The sequence below is a fragment of the Poecilia mexicana genome, unplaced genomic scaffold, assembly GCF_051168715.1.
Source record: "Poecilia mexicana isolate PSO_F unplaced genomic scaffold, ASM5116871v1 scaffold_22, whole genome shotgun sequence".
In the NCBI taxonomy this organism is placed as follows: Eukaryota; Metazoa; Chordata; class Actinopteri; order Cyprinodontiformes; family Poeciliidae; genus Poecilia; species Poecilia mexicana.
The window spans coordinates 11,851,950-11,878,801 of NW_028263391.1; the positions used below are offsets into that span (position 1 = coordinate 11,851,950).

General features: G+C 38.2%; 1 protein-coding gene across 1 annotated transcript in view; it reads left to right on the plus strand.

The window, feature by feature from the left end:
• sobpa (sine oculis binding protein homolog (Drosophila) a) overlaps positions 1–20,473 on the plus strand; it is a 34,196-nt gene extending 13,723 nt beyond the window's left edge. The window contains exons 4-8 of the mRNA XM_088002663.1: positions 321–512; positions 2,138–2,289; positions 4,404–4,427; positions 12,369–12,464; positions 18,500–20,473. Of these exons, the coding sequence (XP_087858789.1) occupies positions 321–512; positions 2,138–2,289; positions 4,404–4,427; positions 12,369–12,464; positions 18,500–20,473 (2,438 nt within the window). The remainder of the gene's footprint in view (positions 1–320; positions 513–2,137; positions 2,290–4,403; positions 4,428–12,368; positions 12,465–18,499) is intronic.
• Positions 20,474–26,852: the final 6,379 nt, after the last annotated feature.

The window sequence follows — 26,852 nt, forward strand, 5'->3', positions numbered from 1 at the left end:
TCAGTTGGACCCTATTTGAAAGATATTGCAATTTGTTTAATGTCATCATGAACTCTGAGGTCCAATAACCAGCTCAGGTGAGCGCACCTTCTCAGTTATAACTCCTAAACTATTAGAGAATGTTCTAATGCCTCAAATTTTAAAGGAACATTCAAAACCCAGCTCGAATTTTCCATTTGTTTAATAGAAACCCATACAAACCAAAGCGATATGGACATTGACACAAATGTTTATACAGTGTGAAAAGTTTGGCCTCCGTATCAGCCAGAGACGGCCAGCTAACGAGCTCGATACCTGCTGTACACCTTGTTTTCCACCAGCTGCCCAGGTGCCAGTATTACCCCATCAACTCTCAGAGGAAATGTCCGCGCTCCCTGGCCTGACAGGGGGCTTCATTATCCCTCGTGTCTGCTGCGGACAGGAGGCTGATACTCTCCGACGGAGGGAGTGTGCCGCCTTGGCAGCGCCCAAGAAGAGTCCCCACTGGCCCTGCCCAGGCAGGAAAACAGATGGTGCGGCCCCACTTAAAGCCCGGTACCAACTAACTACCAGGCTGACACCTTCTTCAACTCATCTCACCCCCCTCCAACCTATCCACACACACTCTGAATAATTCATGTGCTCCACTAAAATCCCACAAAGGCTGTTTTGAGGTGCAGGTATGGAGAATGATGGTGGCATCTAGTCGGGAGGCTGCATAATTACAGCGATAACTGTCCACCCGAGTGTTATGAGAGCTTCCTAGGAGGAGCAAGCATCTCCCTTTTTATAAATACATCAAGAAAGATTTAGTAATTTTGCATTAGCTTTGGTCCCATTCGGTATCCTTCCATGAGAGAAGAAAAAAGAGGAAATGCAGACCGAGTCTCGTTTGCTGTTTTTAGGGCCCAAGAGAGTTTTTTCCCCCTAATTGTGAGTTAGTCTTTACTTAAAATCGGATGGCCCTGCAGATCCATTAAGCTCCAGAAGAGGTGAAAAGCCCTTCCAGCAGTGATAAAGAGGTGACACGAGGTGAAAAACTAATGGGCCTGCATCCGTCCCACCCTCACCCACACACAGTCATAACGTGATAATTGGGAGATACTAGAGGGAATATTGGAGGATCTCTCTCATTTCAGCGGCAACTGCACTAAAAGCCCAAAGCGCATCATCAGCAGTCACAGTTTACCACAGAAGAGGCCTTTCACTATCACCAAGGGGCTTTTAAAATAATTTGCTGCCCAGACACAGAAGACTTTTTATTTGGATTAACTGTTTAACAGGCTGGGACTAGAGGAACTGTGAAGACGACTTACTTATCGATGTGTTTTTTTCCTCACATCATATAGAAATAACTGAATGGGTTTTGTTAATAATTTTTAAAGTGATCTCAAAGTCTTTGGTGTCTAACTACTTTACTTGCTATTCAGATGCCTATACATTCAGTCTTTGCAGGACATAAGTTGGGATATTTTGACAACGGGAATAAACTTTTCAAATCAATGACACACCTTGCTGACTTTGAAGACTAACTGAGTCAAACAGCAAACACACTTAAAATAGACCATGAGAATTTGGTACATTATCAGATGTTTCAAATCTTTACATCTTTTGTCGTTTTCATAAAACTACACAGCACATTCTGCAGAGTTAAATCAACACTATGCCGACTCTTTGGTCCTTATCAGAATTGGTGTTAATTTAACTCTTTCAGTGATTTCAACAAGAAATTGAGTAATTTTAACACTTGAAATAGTCATAGCTACTCAAACTATTGTTAAAATAACTCTGATTTAACTCTGCAGAATTCGTTGTGTGTATTTAAGTTTTTTTGACATCTTTGAACAAATACTCCTGTTTCACACACAGTGGAGTTAACATTTAATTTTTTCTGCTGATCTGCTTATGCTTCAGCACAGATAACTGGTTTGCACTGAGTTAACATTTTCAGCAGTTTTCTTCTTCAGTTTCACCTGATGCTTGTTTATTTTTTACATTCCTTTAAAGAGTTTTAATGTTCATAGGTTTCCACTATGTCATCTACAACAACTGGATGAATTTAGGTTTTTGGCATATTTTAGCCCACAACATTTACAATGTATTTTTTGGAGAAAATATATATTTTTTCTAGCTCTGTTATTTCTCTCCCTTTGTCTAGATGAAGACACATTAAATGTGCAGATTATGTGCGCTTGGTGCCAGAAGGTTGGCGTAAAACGCTATTCTCTGAGCATGGGGAGTGAGCTGAAGAGCTTCTGCAGCGAGAAGTGCTTTGCTGCCTGCCGCAGAGCCTATTTCAAGAGAAACAAGGTAGGAGCCCCTGCTTTTCGTCAGCTTTGCATTTTCTAGACACTTCTTAAGGGTCGTTTGGTCACAAGTTATCACGTCACCACATGACATCACCGACTGGAAAATGAAGCTGATGGATCCATGACTTCATGAATTTACAGTTGACTGAATAAATATTAAGCAGAAAGGTCGAGGGGACATCAATAATTTCAGCAGATTTATCAATGGTTTGGAAGGAATCCATATAGTAGACATCTAAAGCTCTCTTCTCTGTATAATGTGAAAACATATAATGGACAAACAAATGTCCTTCACAGTTCAAAATCCCACGTTTTACCTTCAAGCCCTCGACTGTAGCTAAAAAAAACTTGGAAACATAAACTTTTTGGCATGCAAATTAATCAAAGTAAATAAAAATTTCTTTCCTTACCCCATACCATTATTCCTGTTAATATGATCATTTGTCAGTCGTCGGTTCCTCCTGGGATTTTATGCTTGCACGATAAAGTTGCTAATTGACTCTCATTACCATTGTTTATATGGTTGCTACATGCAATTAATGCTACATTTGCAAACACCACATTGTGTTTAAGGCCCTTTTGCACTGCAGGGCCGGCTTGGCTGTAGTCGACACGGATCCGCTGTACTGCGGCTCTGGCCCAATTATGTTTCCATTGAGCATTTAGAGTCTAAAGTTTAGCAAGACCTCTGAAAAAGTCTGGAAGACGACTCGTCTCTGTGCCAGTCTCCACAGCAAATGAACCAATCAACACCTGACTTCAAACCAGCAAGGTCTGGCCGGCCCGAATGGAACCAGATCCAGGGTGGGAGCCGGGCTCTAAGTGCTAAGTGCAGAAACGCCTGACCCAGCTTGAACCCAGGCTGAGCAGTGCAAAAGGGCCTCTAATTTATGAGTCAATATGAAGTGACTACTTTTTCACTCCAACTGATGTATAATTACTTTTAGTTGTAGTTTGTTTACCGTTTGGAAGCTAAAATAACTAAAATTACAACAACCTAAGAGGAAAAAAACAGAGAAACTAAAAATTCCAAGTTTGTTATTTTCTTACCTAGTGTAACCGCTTTGGATGAAGACTCAGCACTCTTTATAGTTATGGAGACTGTTTGTCTGACCTTGTTCAATTTATTTTTCAAATTTATCAGGGCAGAAAAACTCAATAAACTACTGTAAAGAAACCAATGCTAATCCTTAGTACTAACTGAGGTCAACAGACTAATCACAAACATAAAGCTGTGGGGCATTATTATATTTTTATTCTCTTTTTTGTTTTTTGACTAAATGTATGTTTTATTGTAACAAGCAGAAATATTAGCCACTAATGCAGTTAGCATGAGCATAACTAAACTTACACCGTTTTGCTGTTTACACCCTAATCTATAAAAAAAATCCCACAAAAACAATAAAGTATGTTTAATTTTTTATTCATTAATTGATTACCCAACAAATCATGTATCATAGATAACTAATGAATTAATAATTAATACAAAGTTTGATTTCTAGAGACTGGTTGGTCACAACAAAGACCAAAAAACAGCTCGACAGAAACCATTCTTTCTTCTGATAAACTTATTGAGCTTTTCATATTTTGTAAACTAGCATCATTATGCCATAAAATAGCCTGTAATCTAATTGTTACTATTACCAATCATCATAAATATAAGTTTTACAGTTCTCTCCACAATAATTGCCCCCCTTGTGAAGACATGTATAAAGGCTTTCAAATAAATTGGTGTTTCTGAGAGTTGGTGACCCCAAGAAACTATTTTTTCTGCAACCAAATATTGATTATTAAACATGTTTTATTTGTCTTTAGTAATAGAAGATCCTTGTCCAGTTTTTCACAGATCAACTGTTGTTTGTTCTGCTCCATCTTTTGAATTATTCCTCTGACTATATATTTATCTTTTTTTCTTTTTCTTTTTTAAGCTTGCTCGGTGTGGGATCATGCTCTTGCAATAAAAGTTTATTTATTTCAAGGCCTTTTTGCATGCCTTTACCAGGAACACCAGTAATTGTGGAGAGTGCTGTTCCAACAAACAAAAAGTCTTGTTTAGCTGCACTCTCATCTCCTTTGCTGTGGTTAAACAAATCTCCTTTCTCTTTTATACCCAAGCTGGGATATATAAGGACTTATACAGTGAGTATACCATATTTTACTCTGCTGTTTGTCCGTCCTGAAATTCATCCAAATAAACACCACACTACAGCGAATAAATGCACCTGCAGTTTGTTCATTTAATGTCTTTCTTTCCCCTGACACTATTTCCCAAAGCATGTAAAGTTCAACTTGAATGTTTTAACTGCTGTTGTTTATAGGATGAGGCTAATATTATTTCAAATCATTTGTGTTGTCAATGATAAAAATGTAGCGTAATAATACAAAATGTTGACAGACAATCTGACACCCTCAGGTGATGTCAAGGGTTCACTGACGTTAGGAACATTTAAATTACATCAAAAGAAGGCTGTTTTAAAACTTTATTTTTATGTTTGTACTCCAAATTAGATCTTTCTCATTTTATAGTTAAAGGTACCAGAGCAGGTTATGACATATTTAAGGTTTGTTTATTTTTTTCTTCAAACTTTGTCTCGATTCAACTCAAGTGAAACGGGTTTCAATTGAGTGAACATTGCAAGGATACAGTGTAAAACTGTTTCTCACTGCAGAGAATATAGTTGCAGAATTTCAGCCAGTCAAAACATTGTTTTTAACGTATAAACTAAGCAATGGCTGACAGGCAGAAACAACACCTGTCAAAACAAGCTGAGGTATTTTTTATGCTGTGATTGAGCCATTATGTCCTCCACTTTCATGACTTTTACTTCCAACTATCTTCCTCTGATTAAGATTTTTTGTAAAGCTATTCCAATCCCACCCTCACCTTAAACCCATCTGTTGGTCCTGCCTCACACCTCACCACTGTCTTGCTGCTCAATGCCATACGCCACCATCACGTAAAGAGCAAAAGTATTCATACCTCTAGAATATTTTTACATTCTGTTCCTATTCCAAACCTTAATTTATTTTATCGGTATTTCATGTGATAAACCAACACAAAGTGTTGTAGAGTGGTGATTTAATAATAAAAATTAAAAAAATCAAATTTGTGAGCATTAGTTCTCAAGCCTTGTGACAGATTCTCAGTGAGATATTCTTGAACTGTCTGGTTTTCAGGGACATTTATGCAGCTTTATGTGGCATTATGCAGCTTTTTGTTCATGAATGTTTTCTAATAAATATCTGAGGCCTTCACAAAATAGGTGGATTTATCTAGAGGTGGACTCTATTAACTGGTAAGATGAATTCAGATTGAAGTCAGTTTTCTGTGGGTTTATGGACCACCACCCATTATTGGTTTAGTACTTGTGGATTCACATATTTGTGGATTTTTTGTGGAACAAAGCTTTTAATTATTTGCAATATATTTACCTATGTAGCTTTTTTCTGAGAGTAAAAAAAACAGTTTGGGAAGCTGTTTCTTATAGCCAAACCTGAAGTGGTATTAATTTTTTCGGTAACACTTTATTTGACAGGGTGTGCATAAGACTGACATGACACTGTCATAAACATGACACCTGTTATGAACATGAAGGAGTCTTTATGAAAGTCTATGACTGTTGTCATGAAGTGTCATTTGGTGACACTTATAATGTAAAGTTGCTCTAAAGGTTGCATCAAGAGTCCATTAAAAGTGCCAATTTTGCATTAAAAGTATTATTTACAAAATAATGCAAAGTTGGCATTTTTAATGGACTTTCGATGCAACTTTTAGATCAACTTTGCATTAAAAGTGTCATTATTTACCTAATGACGCTTCATGACAACATAGAGATTCATAAAGACTTCTGCATGTTCATGACAGATGTTATGTCATATTTATAACAGTTTCATGTCAGCCTTATGCGCACCCCATCAAATAAAGTGTTATTTTTCATTAGTTTCTATATCTTTAGAGTAGAGATAAAGAAGAAGACATAGCTGCTTTTGCAGTAGCACTAAAACAGTTTCCACTCTGCATATTAATGCATTTTGAGAAGCATTTAGTGTTTGAACTATTAAAATAGGCAGATATAAATGTTTTCAGAGGAGTATGCATTTCATCTATTTTCCTAACCCCCAAGAATACTGGGGTCCACTGTATTAGAGTACAGTGGACTCTAATATAGTAGTCTAGCACACAAGAGCTCAATAAAACACCCGAAAAACACAAAAATATGAAGAAGTTTAATTTGATAAGTAAGTATAACGAGGTTGATGCAGGTCACCGTTTTCCCCCCATCCGACTTTGTCAAAAAATTTGATCAGAACTTGAAACACAAGTCAAAAGTTCTTAATAAAATATCCAAATCTGTTTTGTTTCACTGCTACAGTCAGCCTCGTCCTCAAGAGATTGTCCACATTGGAAACAATTCCCCTGCAGTCGTGCTCTTTGCCAGTAAGACATGTCGGCTGTTTCATCAGCAGAATGCACGTGTTCAAACATCACAAACACAGAACAGTCTTCCTCTCCCTCAGTGGCTCAGATTCCATATTTTGTCTAGCTGTCGAACATTTCTGCAGTCCATTTGTGTAAACGATACCCATATGTTTCTTTCTCCATGCACCCACAAGGTTGGACGCAGCAAAGCAGCCTGCAGGCTTTCTCCCTTTTTCCTCACATCTCCTCATGTCTATGCAGAAAGAGGTGAAGAGATGTGGGGTGGGGAGGTGTGGGGACATGAGTGGGAGTCGTGTTGCATGAAGCATCCTCAGCTGCTTCATTCATGAAATCCAATCGCCTTCTCGTGTGACAGCGGCAGATACTTTCTCACATCTCTGCAAACCTCCACGTTATCTGGGGCTTGTCTGTGTGCAGCGAATGATGATGGATAGTTTAATTTAAGCTAATCACTTATGTTTCTGTTTACTGTGTCTTAAGCCTCTCAGTTAATATGGAAGATCCTGCTTCCTCTTACCTTCCAGCACTCAATAATTCTGTCACCTCATTCTTTTTTTTTTTTTTTTTTTTTTTTTGCTTCTGACTCATTCAAAACCACAACGACTCGTTTTCTTCTTTGATCCTACTCTAAATTGAAATGGGGAAGATGCAGAAGTCCTCTGAGGATGTGTTTTTTACTCGTAGATCGATTGGGGGATTTAAATAAAATAGATATCCCTCTGTAGCCTTTAGCTGTTGCTGAGAAGCTCCTGAATTGCAACGCCTTTAATTTCATTTGCATGATTTGTGCAGCAGAAAACCAGCGTGAAGTTTGGGATTTAGTGCAGACGAATTATACCCAGAATGCAGCACAAGTTACCTCTGCCGTCGTATTAAACTGATCAGCTTCATGTTTTGCTTATAGCAGGTTATCTATGCTGAAGGCATAAACATAGCAAAAATAGTATTTTGCTCTGTTTAAAGATATTAGAAGGACCCAAACAGCAGACAGGAAGGAGGCTGGATCAAAACAAAGATGACATTTAATGAAAGAAATTAAAATTAAACAAGCATACAGATTGGTTGAATACAAGGAAAGACGCATAAAAGCTGCAAGATCCCAGGAGTCAGAGATGTATAAATGCTGGGTTTGTAATTAATGGATAAAAACAAATTTGACAATTTGTTTTTGGGTTGCAGCTGTAAAGGGAGGGAAGGCTAAGCTAATGCAGTAGAGGCACTAGATGGTAACTAATGGTAACTAACTACACGAACCACAAGACGACCTATGCAAAAACCCAGGAGAAGCACTGGCATAATAATTTAGGTATTCCAAGTGTTTGAAAAACTTAACAGATTGTGTCTATTTTTCCAAACCAGTTTAACATCAAACCAATTCTCTTTATTTTTATGCCAAAAACATTTGGTTTTAATAAGATAAGATTATTATGAGACATAAAATCAATAAATGTATTCGGTGCGCATTGACTAATGTCAATGCCATACATTTTAGTAAAGCTCTGAGGGCCTTTTGAAAATAAACAGGCCCACAGAATTACAGATTCCCCACCGTGCAAAATTGTGTGTCTTTCGTGTTTTCCCAAATAATTCCTCCTTTTATTGACTCCAGGTCACTTAGCAAACTTTGCATGTTTAGATTTGTGATGACAGGATAGAGAAGCTTATTTTCTGGCAGCTCTTGAGCAGTGAGCCTCGCATATTTCTTTCTTTCTTTTTTTTTTAGCTGCCTTACCATCCTCAAATCTGTGTAGACTTGTCATCTAGCCTTGTTTACCTTAGTTTTCATTATTTTAAACGTCTAATTAAAATAATCTAACTTCATATATGACCAAGTTTAGGAAAGCAGTGATTTTCCTGCAGCTATGATTTATGAAGATTAGCAAAGATCTGCTTCTTTGGAATGACTTGCTGAATCATATTTCCCCTTTTGAAAAGTGGCAGAAAGAATAAACCTCTCTGTCACATAATATTTACAATTAGGTATTGGTTACTAATTATTAGTTGCCACAAACAATTATTAAAAAAGCAATTTATTAAAAAATTCTTCACTGAAATTAATTTGTTTTTGGGGAAGATGATGGAATAGATGTAAATAAGTGATCAAATTACCGACTATATTTTGATTTAGTGTGAATTTACTGCAATGAAAGATTAATTTAATCCAAGGGTTTTCACACAGCTTTTCCACGATAACAATAATCAAGGAAGGTGCTTCCATATAATATAAAGTTGTGACTTAAATGCTTGTTTTTTCAGGGTTTTGCCAGTTCATCTGGTGAAATCTTGCTGCAATAGCTTCATCAATCTCTTTTTCCAAGCAGTTGGTTTTCGGTGTTTTTTTTACTATCGATTGGTTTGATATTTTTCAAATGCCGTCCTGGTGAAAACAAACTACTTTTTTTTTTTTTTTTTTGGTGTTCGTCATGATTTATTTAAGAACAAACCGGCACATTTAAAAGGCATGAGAAGACTTCAGTTCTCAGGTTGTTTCTGCAGCAGCACACACTTTTCTTTTCTTGTTCACACCGTTAAGCCTCCCCCTCCTTCTCCTCAGAGACCCCAGACCTCCATCAGTGTCTTTCCCCGAGAGCTCGCTCCAGGCACGAGGGGGCAGAGTATCGCTTCATGTCAGCCCAGAAATGTCACATCACTCCCAACACGCACACAAACCTGCCTCCTCGCTCCTCCGCTCTCCATGGCTTTCCATCAGCTGCCACAGAGGGAGAAATGCATGAGAGAGACGAGGGCATCTATCAGAGTGTGTGTCTGTGAGTGTGGGTTTTGTGTGTGGATTCCTCTGTGCACGTGATGAAGACTGTAAAGTGTCTGCACGTTGCAGCTGAGGCTCGCTGGAGCTCGGGAAGCCTGCAGGCCTGCCTTACACCGCTGCAGGGCACAGAGAGGAAGGTGATTATCTCGTAGCTGCCAGCCATCCAGCTCAAATAAAGAAAAAAGTAACTCCAACTAACAAGATGTGGAGATTGCAAAAGTAAACATGAACTTGGATGGCTTTTTGATATTTCTTTAACTTGTACTGCAGATAAAGTCTGGGAAAATCTTTTTTTTTTTTTTTTTTTTTTTTTTTGCCAGAGCACTTGTTTTGCCATCGGTAATTACTTTTTTGCACGCTTCTTATGAAGAAAATTTTTGTGTTCATCGCAGCACTGGCTCGTCCCAAGAGTTTTAGGAGACTTTTTAATGCTTCAGTGATTAACGGGTCACATTTAAATTGCCAAAGTCCAGGAGAAAAAAAAAAATCTTTGAAGGAGCTTCAGAAAGACTAGAAACAATTAATCAAGATAGCTCCTAAAGCTGACAAGACGGTCCAGCTGCTTGAAAGGCAAATTTAAAGAAACGAGAGATGACTCAACACTTTCGTGCAGCAGAGGCAACAGCAAGAATAACATTTGCTGCACACTTCAAAACGGGATGCTGTACAAACTGCGATGTGCAAACATCACAGAGGAAAAATTTCCACAGAACCACGGAAAAACCGGAGCAAACTGGTGTTTGTTTGTTTTTTTCTTTTTTAACATTTCAAGGGGTTTATTTTCTCTCGTTACTCTGTGCACTCGTGTTGGTTTTCTGATTTCAGAAAGCAATTTTTATTTTGGAAGAGTGGTTATTTTTGGCAGCTGATGGGCACACACACACCTGGGCGGGTACTCGTGCCCAGATGGAAGACAGCACTTTGACAGCTGGCCTCACATCCCCACAGGACCACGGCATCAACAGAGGGGAGCATCTGGGAGGATGTCTTCCTTTGTTGCCTGAATTAGAAACGGATGGATGGATGGATGGATGGATGGATGGATGGATGGATGGATGGATGGATGGATGGATGGATGGATGGATAGATGGATGGATGGAACAGTCGATGGACTGTTTTACCCATTTTAATGTGTTTTTTTTTAATTGATTTATTCCTAATAATAGAGTCGTACAAAACTTGTATGTTAAAATTCCCTTGATTTCCATTTCTAAATATTCATATTCATCACAGTGTTAATAAAATTACACTGCATATCTGTCTATCCATCGATGTCTGTCTTTGTGTGGCTCCCTGTGAGCCTTGAGCCTTGTTCACGGTGCCAACACCTCATTAGTGCAATATGCAAATGAACTGGAGCGGGGCCAGAGGGTCAGAGCACAAACTGGAGGCTGGATAATAGCACAATGCTGCATCTTTCTGTCGTTGTGCGCGTGCCTGTGTGTGTGTGCACGCGCGCGCGCGCATATGTGTGTGTGCGTGTGTGTGTGTGTGTGTGTGTTCGCCACAGAGAGTTACTGAGTCTTCAGGTTGCTGCCCGGTTAATGTCCCTTTACCATTTCTGGAGTCTGTAGCGCACATGACTGACTTCAGAACAGATGAAGTGGCAGAAAATGATGAAATTATCCAGACAAATCAAAGTTTTTTGGGGCAGTTTTTAGGTCAAACACCCGTTTAGACCAAGTGTTTGATCCACATCTACAAAGATCTGAACTTATCAATAAACATTTATAATATTAGCTGTTAAGTCTTCATTTCAGTGGCCTTTAGCTGTACTTTATGATCCAATTATATCACACCAAGCTCTGTTCTACACAAAAGTTGATTTTTTGTTTATATTAAAAATAAAATACACAATGGAGCGTCTCCGGAAACATCTTAACCACACCTGACATAACAGATTGCCTCCGTTTTCACGCCGTGCATAATGAATGACTCAGAGGGCAGGAAGCTCGTTTTCCTGCTGCAATCAGTGTTTGACAGGATTTTTTTTAATGCTTCAATAAGATACTCATGGAAATGACACAGCTGAACTGTTTGGACAGATTTATCAAATATCATCCATTTGAGACTGATATAGACACTTAAAGGACCGAGTAGTCCTTTTGTAATATTTTAGGGACACATATTTTAACCTCTTATGCCTTTTTACATGGCCTGCAAAAGTATTCACCCTTTGCAAATCACAACCTTATCCTTCAGTGCATTTTATTAGGATATTAGGCGATGAGTCAGCGCAAACTAAAGCATATTTGTGATGTGGAAAGGAAATTATGCTTCATGGTTTTCAACTTTTTTAGAAATATTTTGCAAAATAGCTCAAGATTATTCAGATGAGCAAAAAGTCTATGAACGTCAATTTTCAAATATTGCCACGGACTGATGTTTTAGAGTTAGGTCTGGACTTTGACTGGGCCACTTGAGCATCATTGTGATCTCGTATTGACCTTCAGCCATCTTCCCATTCACTCTAACTAGCTTCCCTCTCCTTCCTCAAGAAAAGTATCCCCGCAGCATGATGCAGATGGTTTGACGCTTCTGGTTGTAATATGACATAAACATGTAAAAGTTTAAGGGACATGGATACTTTTGCTACCACTGTACAAGCAAAACTAATCACTTTTAAAATATTTACTTCAGATAAAAGAGTGTGAACGTTTAAAGTTTTTTTTTCCATTGAACTAAACATCTGCACATGCATGCTTGCACGTTTGGTTAGCCTGTCGAACAACTTTGCAATCACAATCATTTCATTTTCGTTTATGTCTCTCTTTGCTTTGCATTTCTCAGACTTTTTTGTTGCCTCTGTTCACCTGTTTTATTTGACCATCCTTAAAAAGTAGCCATTATTTCTCCTCCCCCTCCTCAGACGAGAGACGGCGGCGGCCTTGGAGGGAAATTACCCCGGCACGTCTTTACTCAGGACGCTCCCCGGCTTGTCTTCAAGACAAACAGCGATGTTCTTGTAAGAATCATGAACATTTAACACCAGACACAGTTTCAGCTCAAAGGCTTTTAAGAATGCATACATTTATTTTGATGTTTTCATTTTTTGTGCTTTTTAAACTTTTTTTTCCCCCATCACACATTGTATTCTGTTTCAAAAAGACAGAAACGCAGCATTCATACCCCTTGACCTCTTCTACATTTGTCATTTCACAACCATGAATATGTGTGTTTTATTGAGATTTTATGTGACAGTCACAGTATTGAAGTGCAAAGTAAATCGTACATATTATAATTTATATTTTACACAGGTAATCTGAAAAGTGTGGCATACATTTCTATTCAGCTCCCTTACCTCTGATGCCCTTAAATAAAATCTATCTCAACTAATTACCTTCAAAAATTATTTAGTTGCTTAATAGAGTCCACATGAGTGTCATTTAATCTCAGTATACAGTTTAAACCATAAGTTTACATACACTTTTTTCTCACTGTCTGAATTTAATTCAGACCAAGCTTCTCTTATTTTAGGTCAGGTTAGAATTACCAAAATAATTGCTATTTGCAAATTGCCACAATAATGAGAGGAAGAATATGTCGGATATTAATTTATTGTTGCCCATGTGAACTTCAGGTTTCACTGATGATTTCAGAGTAGAATGAAGGAACATAGCAGAGAGGTCAGGGACGAAGTTGTTCTCTGCGGTTTAAAGCAGGATTAGGTGATAAAATAATATCCTAGGCTTTGAGCATCTCACAATTTACTCCTCAATCCATCTTCAGAAAATAGTACATGTAACAAGTTCTCTGCAAGTCCATTATTATCCGGAGATTCAACCTAAAGGCCTATGGTAACTTGGGAGGAGTTGCAGACATCGACGGCTCAAGTGTGATAATCTGCAAGCATCTTCCAATAAGACTTCTATTGAAAAAAAAAAAAAAAAGTCTGATTGGCTTTAGATGTCCTGTTTGGAGTTTGTCAAAAGTCTCATAGGAAATACAAGAAAATGGTGTGGTAAGACAAGACCCAATTGAATTTATAGGTTTACATGAAGACCGTCTGTGCAGTGGGAAACTAATACAGCACACCACGTTGAATACACTACAGCTAACGTTAAACATGCTGGTGGCAGCATCATGCTGTAGGTCTGTTTTGTGACAATCTGACATCCGAATGGATGGTTGTCAGTATTATTGTATTTTATGACTGTTTACCAAATACTTAGCTTTTGCAACCCATTGAATGTTTTAGCTGGGGTTTTTTTTAAAGATTTTTATTATACTTTTTATTTTAATCCAGTATCACTTACTGTTCTTCAGCATATATACCATTATTTTCCATAGGTAATTTTAACTCTGTGCATGCAAACTGTTCAGATATTCACAAATTTATCTTCTGGCGACTTAATTAAAACAAACTCTGTCTGAACCCCACAGAATCTGCACCATGTGTACCAGTTCTTTCTTATAAAAGACTAACGTTGGAATTGCTGGTGTCATGATAAGGATATTCAACCACATCAGCACACATTTTTTAAATATTTGTGGTCAAATATTTAAGGAAACATTGATTATTTTCTTCTTAATGCAAACAGGCAGCTGCAAGCCAAAAGAAACATTTTATATCTTTGCTAGAGATCAGAGTTTCTGCAGGAACATTCAGACACGATCCACCGCTCAAGTCTCATCTTTCTTGCAGCTGGAGTGGTTTCACTCATCACCCCGGCCCGTAGCGTGTGCTGGGAAATCCTCCAACCGAGCTTCACTTGGCTGAGACAGGAAGGTTTTTACATGTCACATTTATAATGACCGATATGATGGCTGGCTGTAATAAGAGCAGCCTGACAGACACGCAGAACAGGCCTGGACCTCTTTGACTTTTATCTGCTCCTTAAACTTTTCGTTCTCCATTCAGATTTTAATGAAGTCACACACATGGTGTGGCTAATGTGAAGCCCAGAAACAGGAAATCAACCAGATATCCTTTTTCTTTTATTGGTCAGGTCATTATAATCAGCAAAACAATGATGTAAACTAATTACACCACAGCATCAAAGGTATTCAGATTTTCAAATAGTTTCAGATTTTCAGTGATGTATTTATTTCATAACCAACTTGAAGAAAATGCCTAAAGTGATGCTGTTGGGGTTCAATGTTTTGACGTGAGCTTATTGGTGTAGGCATTTATTGTAATGTGTCCACGTGTGGCCTGAGCGCTCCTGCATGGCTTGGTCATGAAGAATTTGAAGCCTCAAATAGACACCAGTTTAGGAAAATGATTGCAGTGCTGCTGGTGTGGCTGCCAAACTCGTAGTGTCCTGTCGTTTCCCTGGCAACAACCAAAACTATTGTACCACTCCCCCACTAACTGCTGAATCAGTTTATGCCATGGTCACCTCCTTCCACATAGAAATTGGTATAATCACTCTGCCTGCTGCTAATGGCGCTTTGCTGCTGAGAAGGTCCAGATTACCCCCAGGCTCAGCTGTGCTGGTTGCTGAGAGACCAAAGGAAGTTGTCAGCAATTGGGCTGCTGCAGTTTGAACACAGTTTCCACACGTCTTAGCTGCCAATAGACTCTTTCAGAAATACTTTGGGACTTCTGTGTGGTTTCTGAAAAGTTCAAGACGACATCAGGTTTAAGTTAAAATGTTCATTTTACAACCCTGAGCCACCAGGCAAGACAGTCATGCCGCCATAATGAGCGACTTAATTAAAGGTTAGCTAGTTTCTCAGCTTTAAGGGTGTTATGGACAAGCAGTCTGTGCAAACATCTGGCCAGCTGGTGAAAAGCAAAAGTGAGTCACGTAATTTTCTGCCAGTAACACCCAATAGATGGTGGTTAAATGCTGGAAGACATGACACAGCACAGAAGTTCAGCCATAGGAAATTTTTTTTAAGGATGCAGTGCCACACTCCACCAGGGTGTTTCACCCCTTGGAATTGGAGATATCCGAAACAAAATAATTTGTTACCATTGATATTGACCCAGATAAGATCCCATTTAAGTCATCAATGGTTCTGCAATACCAACTTTATTTTTACTTGTGAAATCTGTCTAATTATGACAGATTTGTTTCCTTTGATTCACCATAACCTTACCACTTACCACTCTGAAACCCCTTCTCTATCTCCTGCAGTTGTTTTAAATCTGTAAATACTTCTTCAGTTACTAAAACTTTCTGGCATAACTATGCATCAAAAACATTTTCTTCCTGCCCCACAACCTTTTAACAAGTCCCATCTGGCTCTTCCTAATTTTCTCCCTTCTCGTTGTCGGTTCAGAAGGTGAGAGGAGGAAGAACGGCTGCTTCTTTTCCAAGCCAGATAACTGTAATGCAAATGGTTAAAGTACACCACCAACGCTGGCTCGTTGGCCATGGTGGAAATAAATGGCCGTAATTAGGCTGAACTGCAAACATCTGTGTGCAGGAGTGTGGAGCGAGACGAGAGGGAAGGAGAAAGCACAACTCCATTAGCGTAATGCTCGGTGAAATTTTCACTCACAGTGCAGAAAGTCGTTAAGTGCTCCCCGTCTGTCTTTCCGAGTCGAGGAAAATTTCAGTACATTTATAATTTAAGATATCCAAAGTCTAGGAATATAAAACTGGACTTGTGAGAACACTTCTTGGACTTTTACTCTGTTACGCCTCATTGGATTAGTAGGACTAATTGAACAGTTAAAGCATCTAAAATTAAAATGACTTTTAGTGGTTATGTATGAAACTATGCCTCAGATCTGTTCTATGGTTATGTCACCATGTGTGTAACTCCTTACTCTATCCTGTAAGATTGCTTAAGAACACAAAATATTTGCAAAGTTGTAGCAGATAATGTTTATTTTACAAATACATGCACATGGACAGCCTTTCTGACTTAATCTTTTTAAGCCACTGTCAGACCTGATTCTTTCTAATAGACCAGTGTTGCTTTGCACCATGTAAAACAGGAGTTTATCCACTTTCCAGTTGCATCCTTCAACTTATTAACATTCAGCAGGGGGGCAAAAGGGTCTGCATGATGGATGGATGTCGCTGAAGGGTCTGACAACTGATTAATGCCTTAATTATCTCCAGTGAGGACCTGCCACTCCTCCCAGAGCTGACAGAGTGAGCTGTGTGTGGCCTGACGAGCGTCGCCGTGTTCGGGTCTCGCCCACTGCTATCTGCTCCACCGGGGGTCACATTCATTCTCTTCCGTCAAGAAAAATGCTCACATTTTTGCACTGTGAAGGTGTTGATGAAAGATTGCAGCAGCCTTTTTTGGGGATCAGCGCCACTGCAGTGGTTATAAAACTTCACATTTAAGACAAGCCGACACACATTTGGATTCCATGTCGCTGTATAAAATAACAATTAGACGGAAAAGCAACAGAAATGTATTATGTATGTCTATTTTTATGGAAAGAAAAAAGTGTGTAATTCACACTTATTTTTTAAATCATTAACTGTTTAATAGACGTGAATAACCTCAGTGAATATAAAACTATTAAAGGAAATGGCTCTTACGTCCAGAATTTCAACAAGATCTTTACAAGACCATTATATTTTTTATGGTAGTTTTTTTAAAAGCCATATAGACATTTTAGTTATTTTAGATCATCATCTTGCTGCATAACCTAAGTACACTTGAACTAAAGGTCACCAGGAAATTCTCCCTCAGGATTTTGTTGTGTGGAAAAGAACTCATGGTTCCATCAACTCTCATAAGACTGTTGCCCTACCTGCACCATGCTTGACGTTCTCTACAGCTGAGCAATATGGACAAAAAATATTTGTATTTATTAATATGTTTTTTTCAACATGACAGATCGAAAGATAAATATCACACTGTTTCAAATGTAAGTTTCTAAGATACTATGTATTCCAATACAAACTGAAAGAACAAACTGAAGCAATCATTATTAATAGCTTAATGACATTATTTTTCATAAATTACACACAGATTGCATAATGTTATGGGTTACAAATACAGTAAACAAATTAAACATTGCACTTTCTTCACTAGCAGTATAATGATGTAAAAACATTTGAAGAACAATTTGAGACTTCAAAAATACTTCAGTACATAAATTTAAAAAATGTAAATCGGTTTTACAGCACCTTTTTTTCTACCTTGCAAAAATGCTTAAACTTAGGATACGGGTTTTGTCTTTTCCCTTTGAAATATCCCTGTTTATATATTCTGGGTTAATTTTGGACTTCCTGGAACAGTCATCGTTGCTGAAACAGATTAAATCTCTAAGGGAACATTTATTATATCACGCCAATGAAAGGGCTCTGAAAACACTTTTATAACTCACTAGAACTTCAGAAAATTCACCTGATAATCATTTTGTGATCCTGTGACACAAAAAAGAAGAAAAATAAAAATAAAAGAACATTTATTTCATTTTGTCTTTAAAAAAATCTATAAAATTGGGGGTTCATTCTTTATTTTTCACTATGAATCAAAAACTAGGTGATTCTTGCTTTCAGTTTGTAGCTTTTAAGACCAAACACTTTAATGTATTTTTGTGGAATACAATGTTGTTACTTCAGATCAAAGCAGAAATTAATGGAATGACTAGCAATATACTCTGAATGTCCAAAATTACATGATTTGGATATTATTCCCAGTCTTCCTGTAGATTTGTTCAATTAGACACCTGCTAGGAGCTGTCATAAGTATTTTACTGCATTTACTACCAAGTTAGCACAATATTCAAATCCTTTTGTTGAAGGAAACTGAGGGAAAATTTCTTGCAGCTGTATCAGAGTCATTGGTCTCCCACAGGACTGAGAGTGAGTGTCTCTTTCAGGCCAACAGAAAGTGCAAATGAGAACTTGTTGCGTGGGCAGATTGTTAAAGACAGTCACCTCAGTTGCATAGCAGCAGAACATTGTTATGTCTGCATTCACTTCTGTAAATGTAGAGTTGTTAAAAGCAAATGGGGGATGCATATTTACAAATATAAATGAACTTACTTCTTAAGTAAGATGATGATGATATAATATTGTGCTGTACTATATGTACATGACAAGATACATACCTTATTTGCTGTGTTTTTTGCAGGTGTGTGACTGGTGCAAACATATTCGCCACACTAAGGAGTACCTGGACTTTGGTGCTGGTGAGCGCAGGCTGCAGTTCTGCAGTGCCAAATGCCTGAACCAGTATAAAATGGACATTTTCTACAAGGAAACCCAGGCTGCCCTGCCTGGAGCATTGTGTAACCCCGGTCATGGAGCTGGAGGGGAGGGAAAGCCAGAATGCAGTGGAGGGGTGCAGCTGCTGACTCCTGAATCCTGGGGAACGCCACTGACAGATCTTCGGCGTAAGGCTCCTTCACCAGGTTGCCATTCTGGCACCTCTGCCTTGGTCTCCTCCACTTCCTCTGCCACCTCACCGTCAGAAACAGCGGCTGTGTGTTCCCCGTCCTCATCCACTTCAGCCAAAATCCCCACACCTAGACCTCATGAAAGCCCAACACTTCCCCCTCCTCCTGTTCCTTTGCATCCACCAGTGGGGGTTCCCTCTGGCAGCCCACCCATGGTGATGACACCCAGAGGACCTATGCCCCTGCCTCTGTTCATGGAACATCAAATGATGCAGCAGATCCGACCGCCATTTCTTCGCCCCTCTGCCCATCCAGGGGGACCTAACAGCCCACTTTCAAACCCCATAATCCCTGGGATTGGTCCACCTCCTCCCCCAAGAACCCTTGGTCCAGCATCAAGCCCCATGCACAGACCCCTCCTTTCTCCACATGTCCACCATTCATCCAATCCTAATCCAGGTATGATCCCTCCTCACCCTGGTTTACCTATACCAGGTTTACCCCCTTTTCCTCCTGTCAACATGATGCCCAACGGACCCATCCCTTTGCCCCCAATGATGAACTTTGGCATGCCGTCCTTAGCCCCATTGGTACCCCCACCAACTCTGTTGGTCCCTTACCCGGTCATTGTACCTCTCCCAGTTCCAATACCTATTCCAATCCCAATCCCTTTTAACTCCAAGTCTTCTAGGGACCAACCAGAGAGCAGTAGTTCTGTCCACAGCGCTCCAGATTCTTCAGAAGCATCATCCTCTAGGGCTCACTCTCCAAGTTCTTCTGGAAGTGACAAAGGGGACCACAAGACAGAGCCAGCTGGTGGAGAACAGGTTTCTCCTGTACCTGGTGAGAGAAGCAGGACAGCGTTCATGGACTTGACTGTGAAATCAGAGGATAATCTAGGCAGTCTTTGTCTTTCCAGTGGCTCTGGACTGATTGATGGTGTAATTGACCTGACTGTGGGCCAAAAGCCAGGCCAGCAGCACCTCATTCAGACCATGCTCGCTGGAGTCCAGGTCAAAGTGGAGGAATCAAGATCTCCACCAGCTGATGGGTTTGGGAGGGAATGTGTAGGTAGTAACGCAGAGAATGCTCTTTTGCCACAGGGCAATTTTACAGAACTGGACACTGGCAAACACCTTAAGTCATTGGACTCTGCTGTGCAACTTTCCAGCAAAACTGATCTTCCAGAGAGTCAAATAAGTCCTAATTTTAAACCAGCGCTCTTGCCTACATCAATACGGACCCAGTCGTTAGCCCTTCCTCAGCTCCAAGCTAACTCTGCTGCCCCTTGTAATGTAATAGTCAACGGCACTGGATGGCATTCCCTTCTCAATCCAGACCGAAAAGGAGAGAGGGATGGGGAGAACCCGCCAAATAATGGTGATCTGGAGCGCGAGGCGCTGAAAGAAAACAATTGTTCGGTGGGTGAGGCTGGGAAACGAATATCAGCACAAGATGAGAAAGTGGACACAAAAGTGGACAGTAAGCAAGACCCTGACTCCAGCATGGAGGATGGTGAACATGCCTACGCCCTGCCACTTCTCTCAGCGGGAGGTTGTGTCGTCATCCAGCCTGTGCCAAAGCCTGCCGCTGACAAGACAGCCATCCTGTCCTGCTCCATCAGTGCACCGCTGTCAGCAGGTGGGAGCCCTGAGCTGGAGCCGCCGCTGAAGAGGAGGTGTCTGCGAATCCGCAATCAAAACAAGTGAGGTAAGTGAATTTTGGTATTATCCAAATAACACTTCTAGGGAATCTCACATCAACATTTTGGCATGGGCCATTACCTTTACCTGCAATTTGCGAGTTAATTCCAAGGTTGCAGGATTTCTTATTTTTGCTGTAGAAGGAGGGTGAAGTGATAAGATTATCTAGTGCTGTCATTTTCTCGGTATCACCGATCAAACCTGTCTAATTTTATCGTATTTAACAAATTGGCTTAACAAATTCAACTTAATCTAAACAAACTTGTTTTGCTATTTTGTTGTAAATCCGTGGATAAAATTCACCCTGTGATACAAATCAACTTCCACAATTGACAACCGAGAGATGTTAGACCATGTGTTAATCAGCAGAACAGAGTATTGTTAAGTATGACTAATGTGTTCAAAGTTCTAATATCCAGTGTTATAAAATCACGTTTGTTCTTTGGTAGGCTTTGATTTTATTCTTTTCAGCCAAAGCAAAACCCTCGAGTCACACGTTTCTAGATAATTTGGTAACACCGCACAGAAGTGGTACATGAAATCACTTGACAAGTGGAATGGAAAGATTTTATTTTAAGTACTATCTATGTAAAGTGCAGTAAAAAAAATATTATTTTTAACCTTTTTTCATATATTAATGTTTAACTTTTAAAAAAATAACATACAGATCTTTGAGACTTGGATATCGGTGCTCACAGGTGTAAGCAAAACGGTAACCAGGCAATTGGACTTGGAGAACGTGTTCAAACATGCCCATCGAAGAACCCTACGGCGGTACTTTGGGAGTACTTTCGGAGTACTTTGGGCCTTTGATACAGGCTGTTGGGTCCCTGCATGATCAGTGTCAGAGAGTGTCGGACTCAAAGTTGCCCTTTGTCCCCGATTCTGTTCATAAGGTTCATGGGCAGAATATCTCGCACAGCAAAGATGTTGAGGGGATTTGTTTTTGTGGATAGATGGATAGATAGAATGTGTTGTCTGGTTTTGTTTCTTTTTTTATATCATTTTTTAATTTTTATTTTGTTGTAATACATACTCCCCTAGAAATGAAAGGCATAGTACCCACGTTTTATTTGATTGTCCTTCCCTTTACGTCGGACATCAAATTATGACTGAGTTTTAGGGTTTCAGTGGTTTTAAAATGTGTAAATGATTTCCTCAATGTATAAAATATCCTTTACTCATTCATTTTCTCTTCTTTTGTAGACTAATAATAAAACAGTCTGCACTCTTTTCTGTCCTCTTAGATTGTTCAGGTGCAGTGACAAAGATTAATCAGAGTGACACAGTGTGCTGCTTGATTTTTGGGTAGACAGTGTGACTTCAGTCTTTGGAAAAAAAGAAGTGAAAAAAAGAGAATGAAATGATTGAAACATTGTGCTCCATTTTCCTCAGCGTTACCTGAATGCTGCGACAGGGAGATCTGTTTGAATGTCACTTAGGGAACTCTTGTGGAGAACATTTTTGAAAGGTGTCTGATTCAATAGCATCCTGGTGAACAGGATGTTTAGCCCACACATTAATTTTCCAAACAAAATGAGCATTTAAAACTTGTTAGATCGCATTCTCGATCACCAAAATGAAAACCTTTTCTTGTCAAAAGACCCATTCAGCACATTTACGCTACCGTTGATGCTACATTCCTTGGCTTATTGAATACTAATTAAATAAAACTGCAATTTTGAGCAATTTAAAGGCAAATTCAGGTTAGGGTGGCACGAGGCGAGTGCTCTGAATGAAATCAATTAGTGACGACAAAAGAGGGAAATCAAGCCCTGCAGCCAGCAGCTAAAATGAACAGAATTAATATGCTGTAATAATCAGACATGTGAAGGTTTATTTTTTATGAAGACTGACATTGGAAAGTCCAAATACTTCAATGCTCTTTCTAAAATATTTTCTCATTTCATAGAGAAATGCTAAGACATTTATTAAGGCATTAGTTATTTACCATGATTAGTATTTACCATGATTATTTCATTTGTTTTAAAGACAAAATGTGTGGATTGTGCATTAGCGCTGGTTCAATGACAGCACAATCTAAAGTTAAATTTACATTGAATTGTGTTCTACGCAGATTATTTCTGTATTTTATTTCTTCAAATTAATAGTTGTGCATGCAGTTTCCGTGTATTTAGTAAAATTGCTTTTTTAAACAAATGTTTTGGCTATCCTTTCTCAAGTCAGAAGTGTTTTCTTTGAGACAGAAATTAAAACTTAAGGATTTAGCAACAATAGCAAAAAAAGTATATTATATTATGGGATCAAGAATAGTATGAAGGTAATGTATTGTATGTGAATGGAAATGAGATGGTTATGGGAATGTACTGCCAATCTAGTTTTTGTGTTTTTATGTATTTTTCATTTTTTTGTATTGATTTTGCTTTTAAGTATCTATGGCCATTGTCTTTGTGAAGTATTGTTTTTATTTTTATTGTTGTACTACAGCCTTGACCCTACTTCTTGGACAAATTTCTGCTTTAGGAGACTCATAAATGAACTTATATTATCTTTTATCTTATCTTATATCAGTTTAAGTTTGTCTATGTGGATTACTGATCTCATTCTTGTTTTTAAGAATAATTTAGGTTTCATATTGTTTTATATTCATTCTACCCGGTAAAAAGTCCATAAAGATAGTGTGATATCAAGCCTATGAGGAGTGCATGTGAACTTTTGACCACAGTTGGATGTGAAAGCTCAAAACTTAATGAAGATTAAAAAATGTATCCATAAGATTTTCTCTTTAAAAGCTGGTCATGAATTGATCAAAACAACCTCGACTCTGTCTCATTGTCCTCCCTCTCTCTTTCACAGATGGATGCTCTTATGACCGCAGTGCCATCAGCGACTCACCTATCTACCCCCAACCTCTAAATCCCATCACTCCAAGCTACACCACTCCTCACGTTCACACACGCACATGTAGGTTGTTGTCATCTCACCATCTACCAGCACAACTAATCGCCTTTCGAGACTGACGAGAATCCAAGAAAATTAAATGAGGTGTACCATAGCAGAGGAGACAGGGCTCCTCCTGTCTGTATGTCGCTCTTTGAGGGCCGAATTTTATATATAAGGAACGTTTTGGCCAGCAGGACATCTTGACCTTTAACCCAGAGACAGTAAATTCTTGCTACAGGAGGATTAACAGGCGTCCACACCCCCGCTGGTTGCCTCATTATTTAAAGATTCAATCTGCACTTCCCCCCCTTCAACACAAGCTCTGTTTATATATATATATTTTTTACTATGGAGCATCCTGTGATATTCAGAAGTCAGCGTGGAACCTGTGAAAAGCATTGAAATGAGATGACACTACAACCAAGGTACTAAATGTTTGCTCTCGTATTTTGTTTGATCCTTTTTAAACTTACATGTTTTGAAATACAGATAAATGGAAACTAGAAACAAACATCAGAACAGTTCATGCAGCTAATTTCTAATGAGAGGAGTCATAAATACTCTGGAATATCTACACTTGCTGTTTGGATGGATAAAAACATCAAATTGATGAAATGGGGACAGCGTTAATGTCACTAGCCATCTTCTGCTGTTCAGACTTTTTCTCTACATGCATTATTGCACAAAAAAAAAACCAGAGTTATCAAAATTGACTTCCATTAATATAATAAAAGCAATGGGCATGGGCTAATATTTGCTCAGGCTCTTCTTTTTGAGGACATGTTAAGCCTTACTGTGCTCCTAAATAAATCCGGAAAGGCAATGTAGAAAATCTGCCAACCTCAGTCTTGGAAATTTGTGTTTAACATCTTTAACATTGATGCTCAAGTTCACTTTTATTGGTGTCAGGGGAAGGATAGCCCTTTTATAAATCTCAATATTTAACTGTGAGGGAAAACTGTTGGGGGGGAATGAAAAATTTTCTCCTATTTACCATGTCTTTAAGCTTTGTAAAGTTAACAGAGTTACAAAGAAACTATTTAGAAACAAATTAGGAAAAAACTGCTAGTTACTGTTGCAATTTATTCATCTTCACATCTTATTAAATTACTAATCATTAGCCAATTATGTTTTAATTGTCAATTGAAAATGAACATGAAACAAACTTTGAAGTAATTACTAATAGAAATGGGACATTGGTAAATGTCTGCATTTGTTCCTGTCTCCTTTAAAACGAATAGGCTTAATAAATGTTTAGCTGTTTAATAATTTGTTCCTATTAAGTAATGACCAACTATCCTTTAACAATCACTTCCTAGTCATTAAGTACTTTATATAATTTCACTCAGAAAAACATCAGTAGCTAAAGGCTAATTGCTCAGTTGCACCCTTATCTTTTTTTCCCCTATCCCGTTTGAAAATAATCATTAATTTATGTTTACCATATCAGTGTAGCAATAAACCAAGATTACATTTTGATGGTATTAAACTGACTATTAATAAATCATTATTTATTCAGCTAATCTCTGGCTAGTTGCTAATGTTTCATCAGTAGCAATCAGAAACCGAATGGGTAGGGCTAATCAGCCAATGATGCTAACTTCCATAATATTCTAGCTTATTTCAAATATAAACAAAAATACATTGTTCATAAATCATTAACTATTTGAAAAATGAAACATATGCCTTCATTATATAAAGTCCAATTGACTCGACATTAAACAATTGACTAAAATTCAATCTTTCAATGCTAATAACCTATTTTTCAATGTTTCTTTTTTCTGTATCTCATGTAAAATTGACCATTAACTTATCCCTACCAAATCAGTAGTTCTGTTAAAAATATCAACTTCACATTTGAATGTCAGTAAATCAACTGTAATTATTATAAAAATAGTTATTAAACCAGACATGACCATATATTAAAGCTACGTGCTAATGTGTACTAGCAAATGCTAGGGAGTTAATTGGACACTGATGCTAACTGGTTCATTTTTATTATTAATAATTTTACTTTAAATATTAGCAATGAAGCTATAATTTTGCTACATAATTTAATTAAGACTCAAAAACTTTAGATATATTTAGATAATAGCTAACTGAGCACTAATCACAAGGTTAATTTATTCTTTATTGGTCTGGGTAAAGATCTGTTTCCAGGGAGACCTCCTCTTCAAAGCAGCAGGACTTACAATAAAATACATATCAATAACACAACAATTGCTAAACATATAAAACTAAAGAAATACATCAGATATTAAGAATAAGCATGTGAACATTTACTTTACTAACTCGCAAACAGTCTTTCATTGAATTGTTTCTATATAACTGAACACGGTTTTAGGTCTGTTGTAAAATGTTTCCTCTACCTTCCATACTAAATTATCTAATGTTGTTTAGCCAACATGTTTTTTTTTTTTGTTTAAATTTTGAATTGTAAAGCAATTTTGTCCTTTGTGTGTTTGAACTGTCCCACATCTAGTTCGACTTACATTCAGTAAATGAAGCCAGAAGTCAGTCTACATTTCCAGTGGTGAGATGCACTGCACTCTGGTGTTCAGAGACAAAACATAAAACCTAGTTTTGTAAAGTCATCTTTCTGATCTTAAACCTAGTAACTAATAGTTGGCTATTAAAACTACTTATGCGAAGAAAGTCTAGGCACACCATAAATTAAGAATGGTGTTAAACACCACATTACTTTTAAAATGGTACTTATAGTCAACAAAGATAACAAAAGAGTATCCAATGCACTAACTTGGTAATCCCAGATAATTTTTTTTGTCTTGTAGTATACATTTTATTCACTGTTGAGTTGTACCTGAAAGAGGCCCAACATTTGCTCTTAGCTCACACATAAAAAGTATGCAAACTCAAGTCTGACAGGCTTCATAAATGTAACCATGTACAAGTTTGTGAGGCGGTTGCAAACAGAAACACCGGCTGAGATTACACTGCATGAAACTGTATCTGTGAGCTGTGAGGTGGGCATTTAGGTTTAACCTACTGTCTGCCTCAGGTCAGTGTCAGACTTTGCAAAGCTTCTGCTCTACCTTTCTGCAAGCAACAGGGGGGGAACAAATACAGTGTTTAAGTTTCCTATTTTTCAGCTTGACATAAAACTCTAAAAATCAAAGTCAGAGGAAGAAATTATTCTTAATAATCAGCTGCACAAATGCACATTGTCAGCAAATAGAATATAACATCAATTTGGAGTTTTTACTTACAAACAAGTGACATATGAATTTAAGTGAACTCTGTAAAAACACAAAGTGTCAAACATTTCTGAAAGAAAACAGAGGCCAATTTTCTTCATGCAATTGTCATTGCAAAATTAATTTTTTATAAAATCCACTGCTCTATTTTTGTTGTTGTAAAGTTCCCTTTTGTTTAATTGCCTCAAAGAAAAGCTCTTTTGGAGACGAGTGTTGGATTTGTTTCCTGTTCTTTGATTCTGGTGCCACAAATAATTTAAATGTTA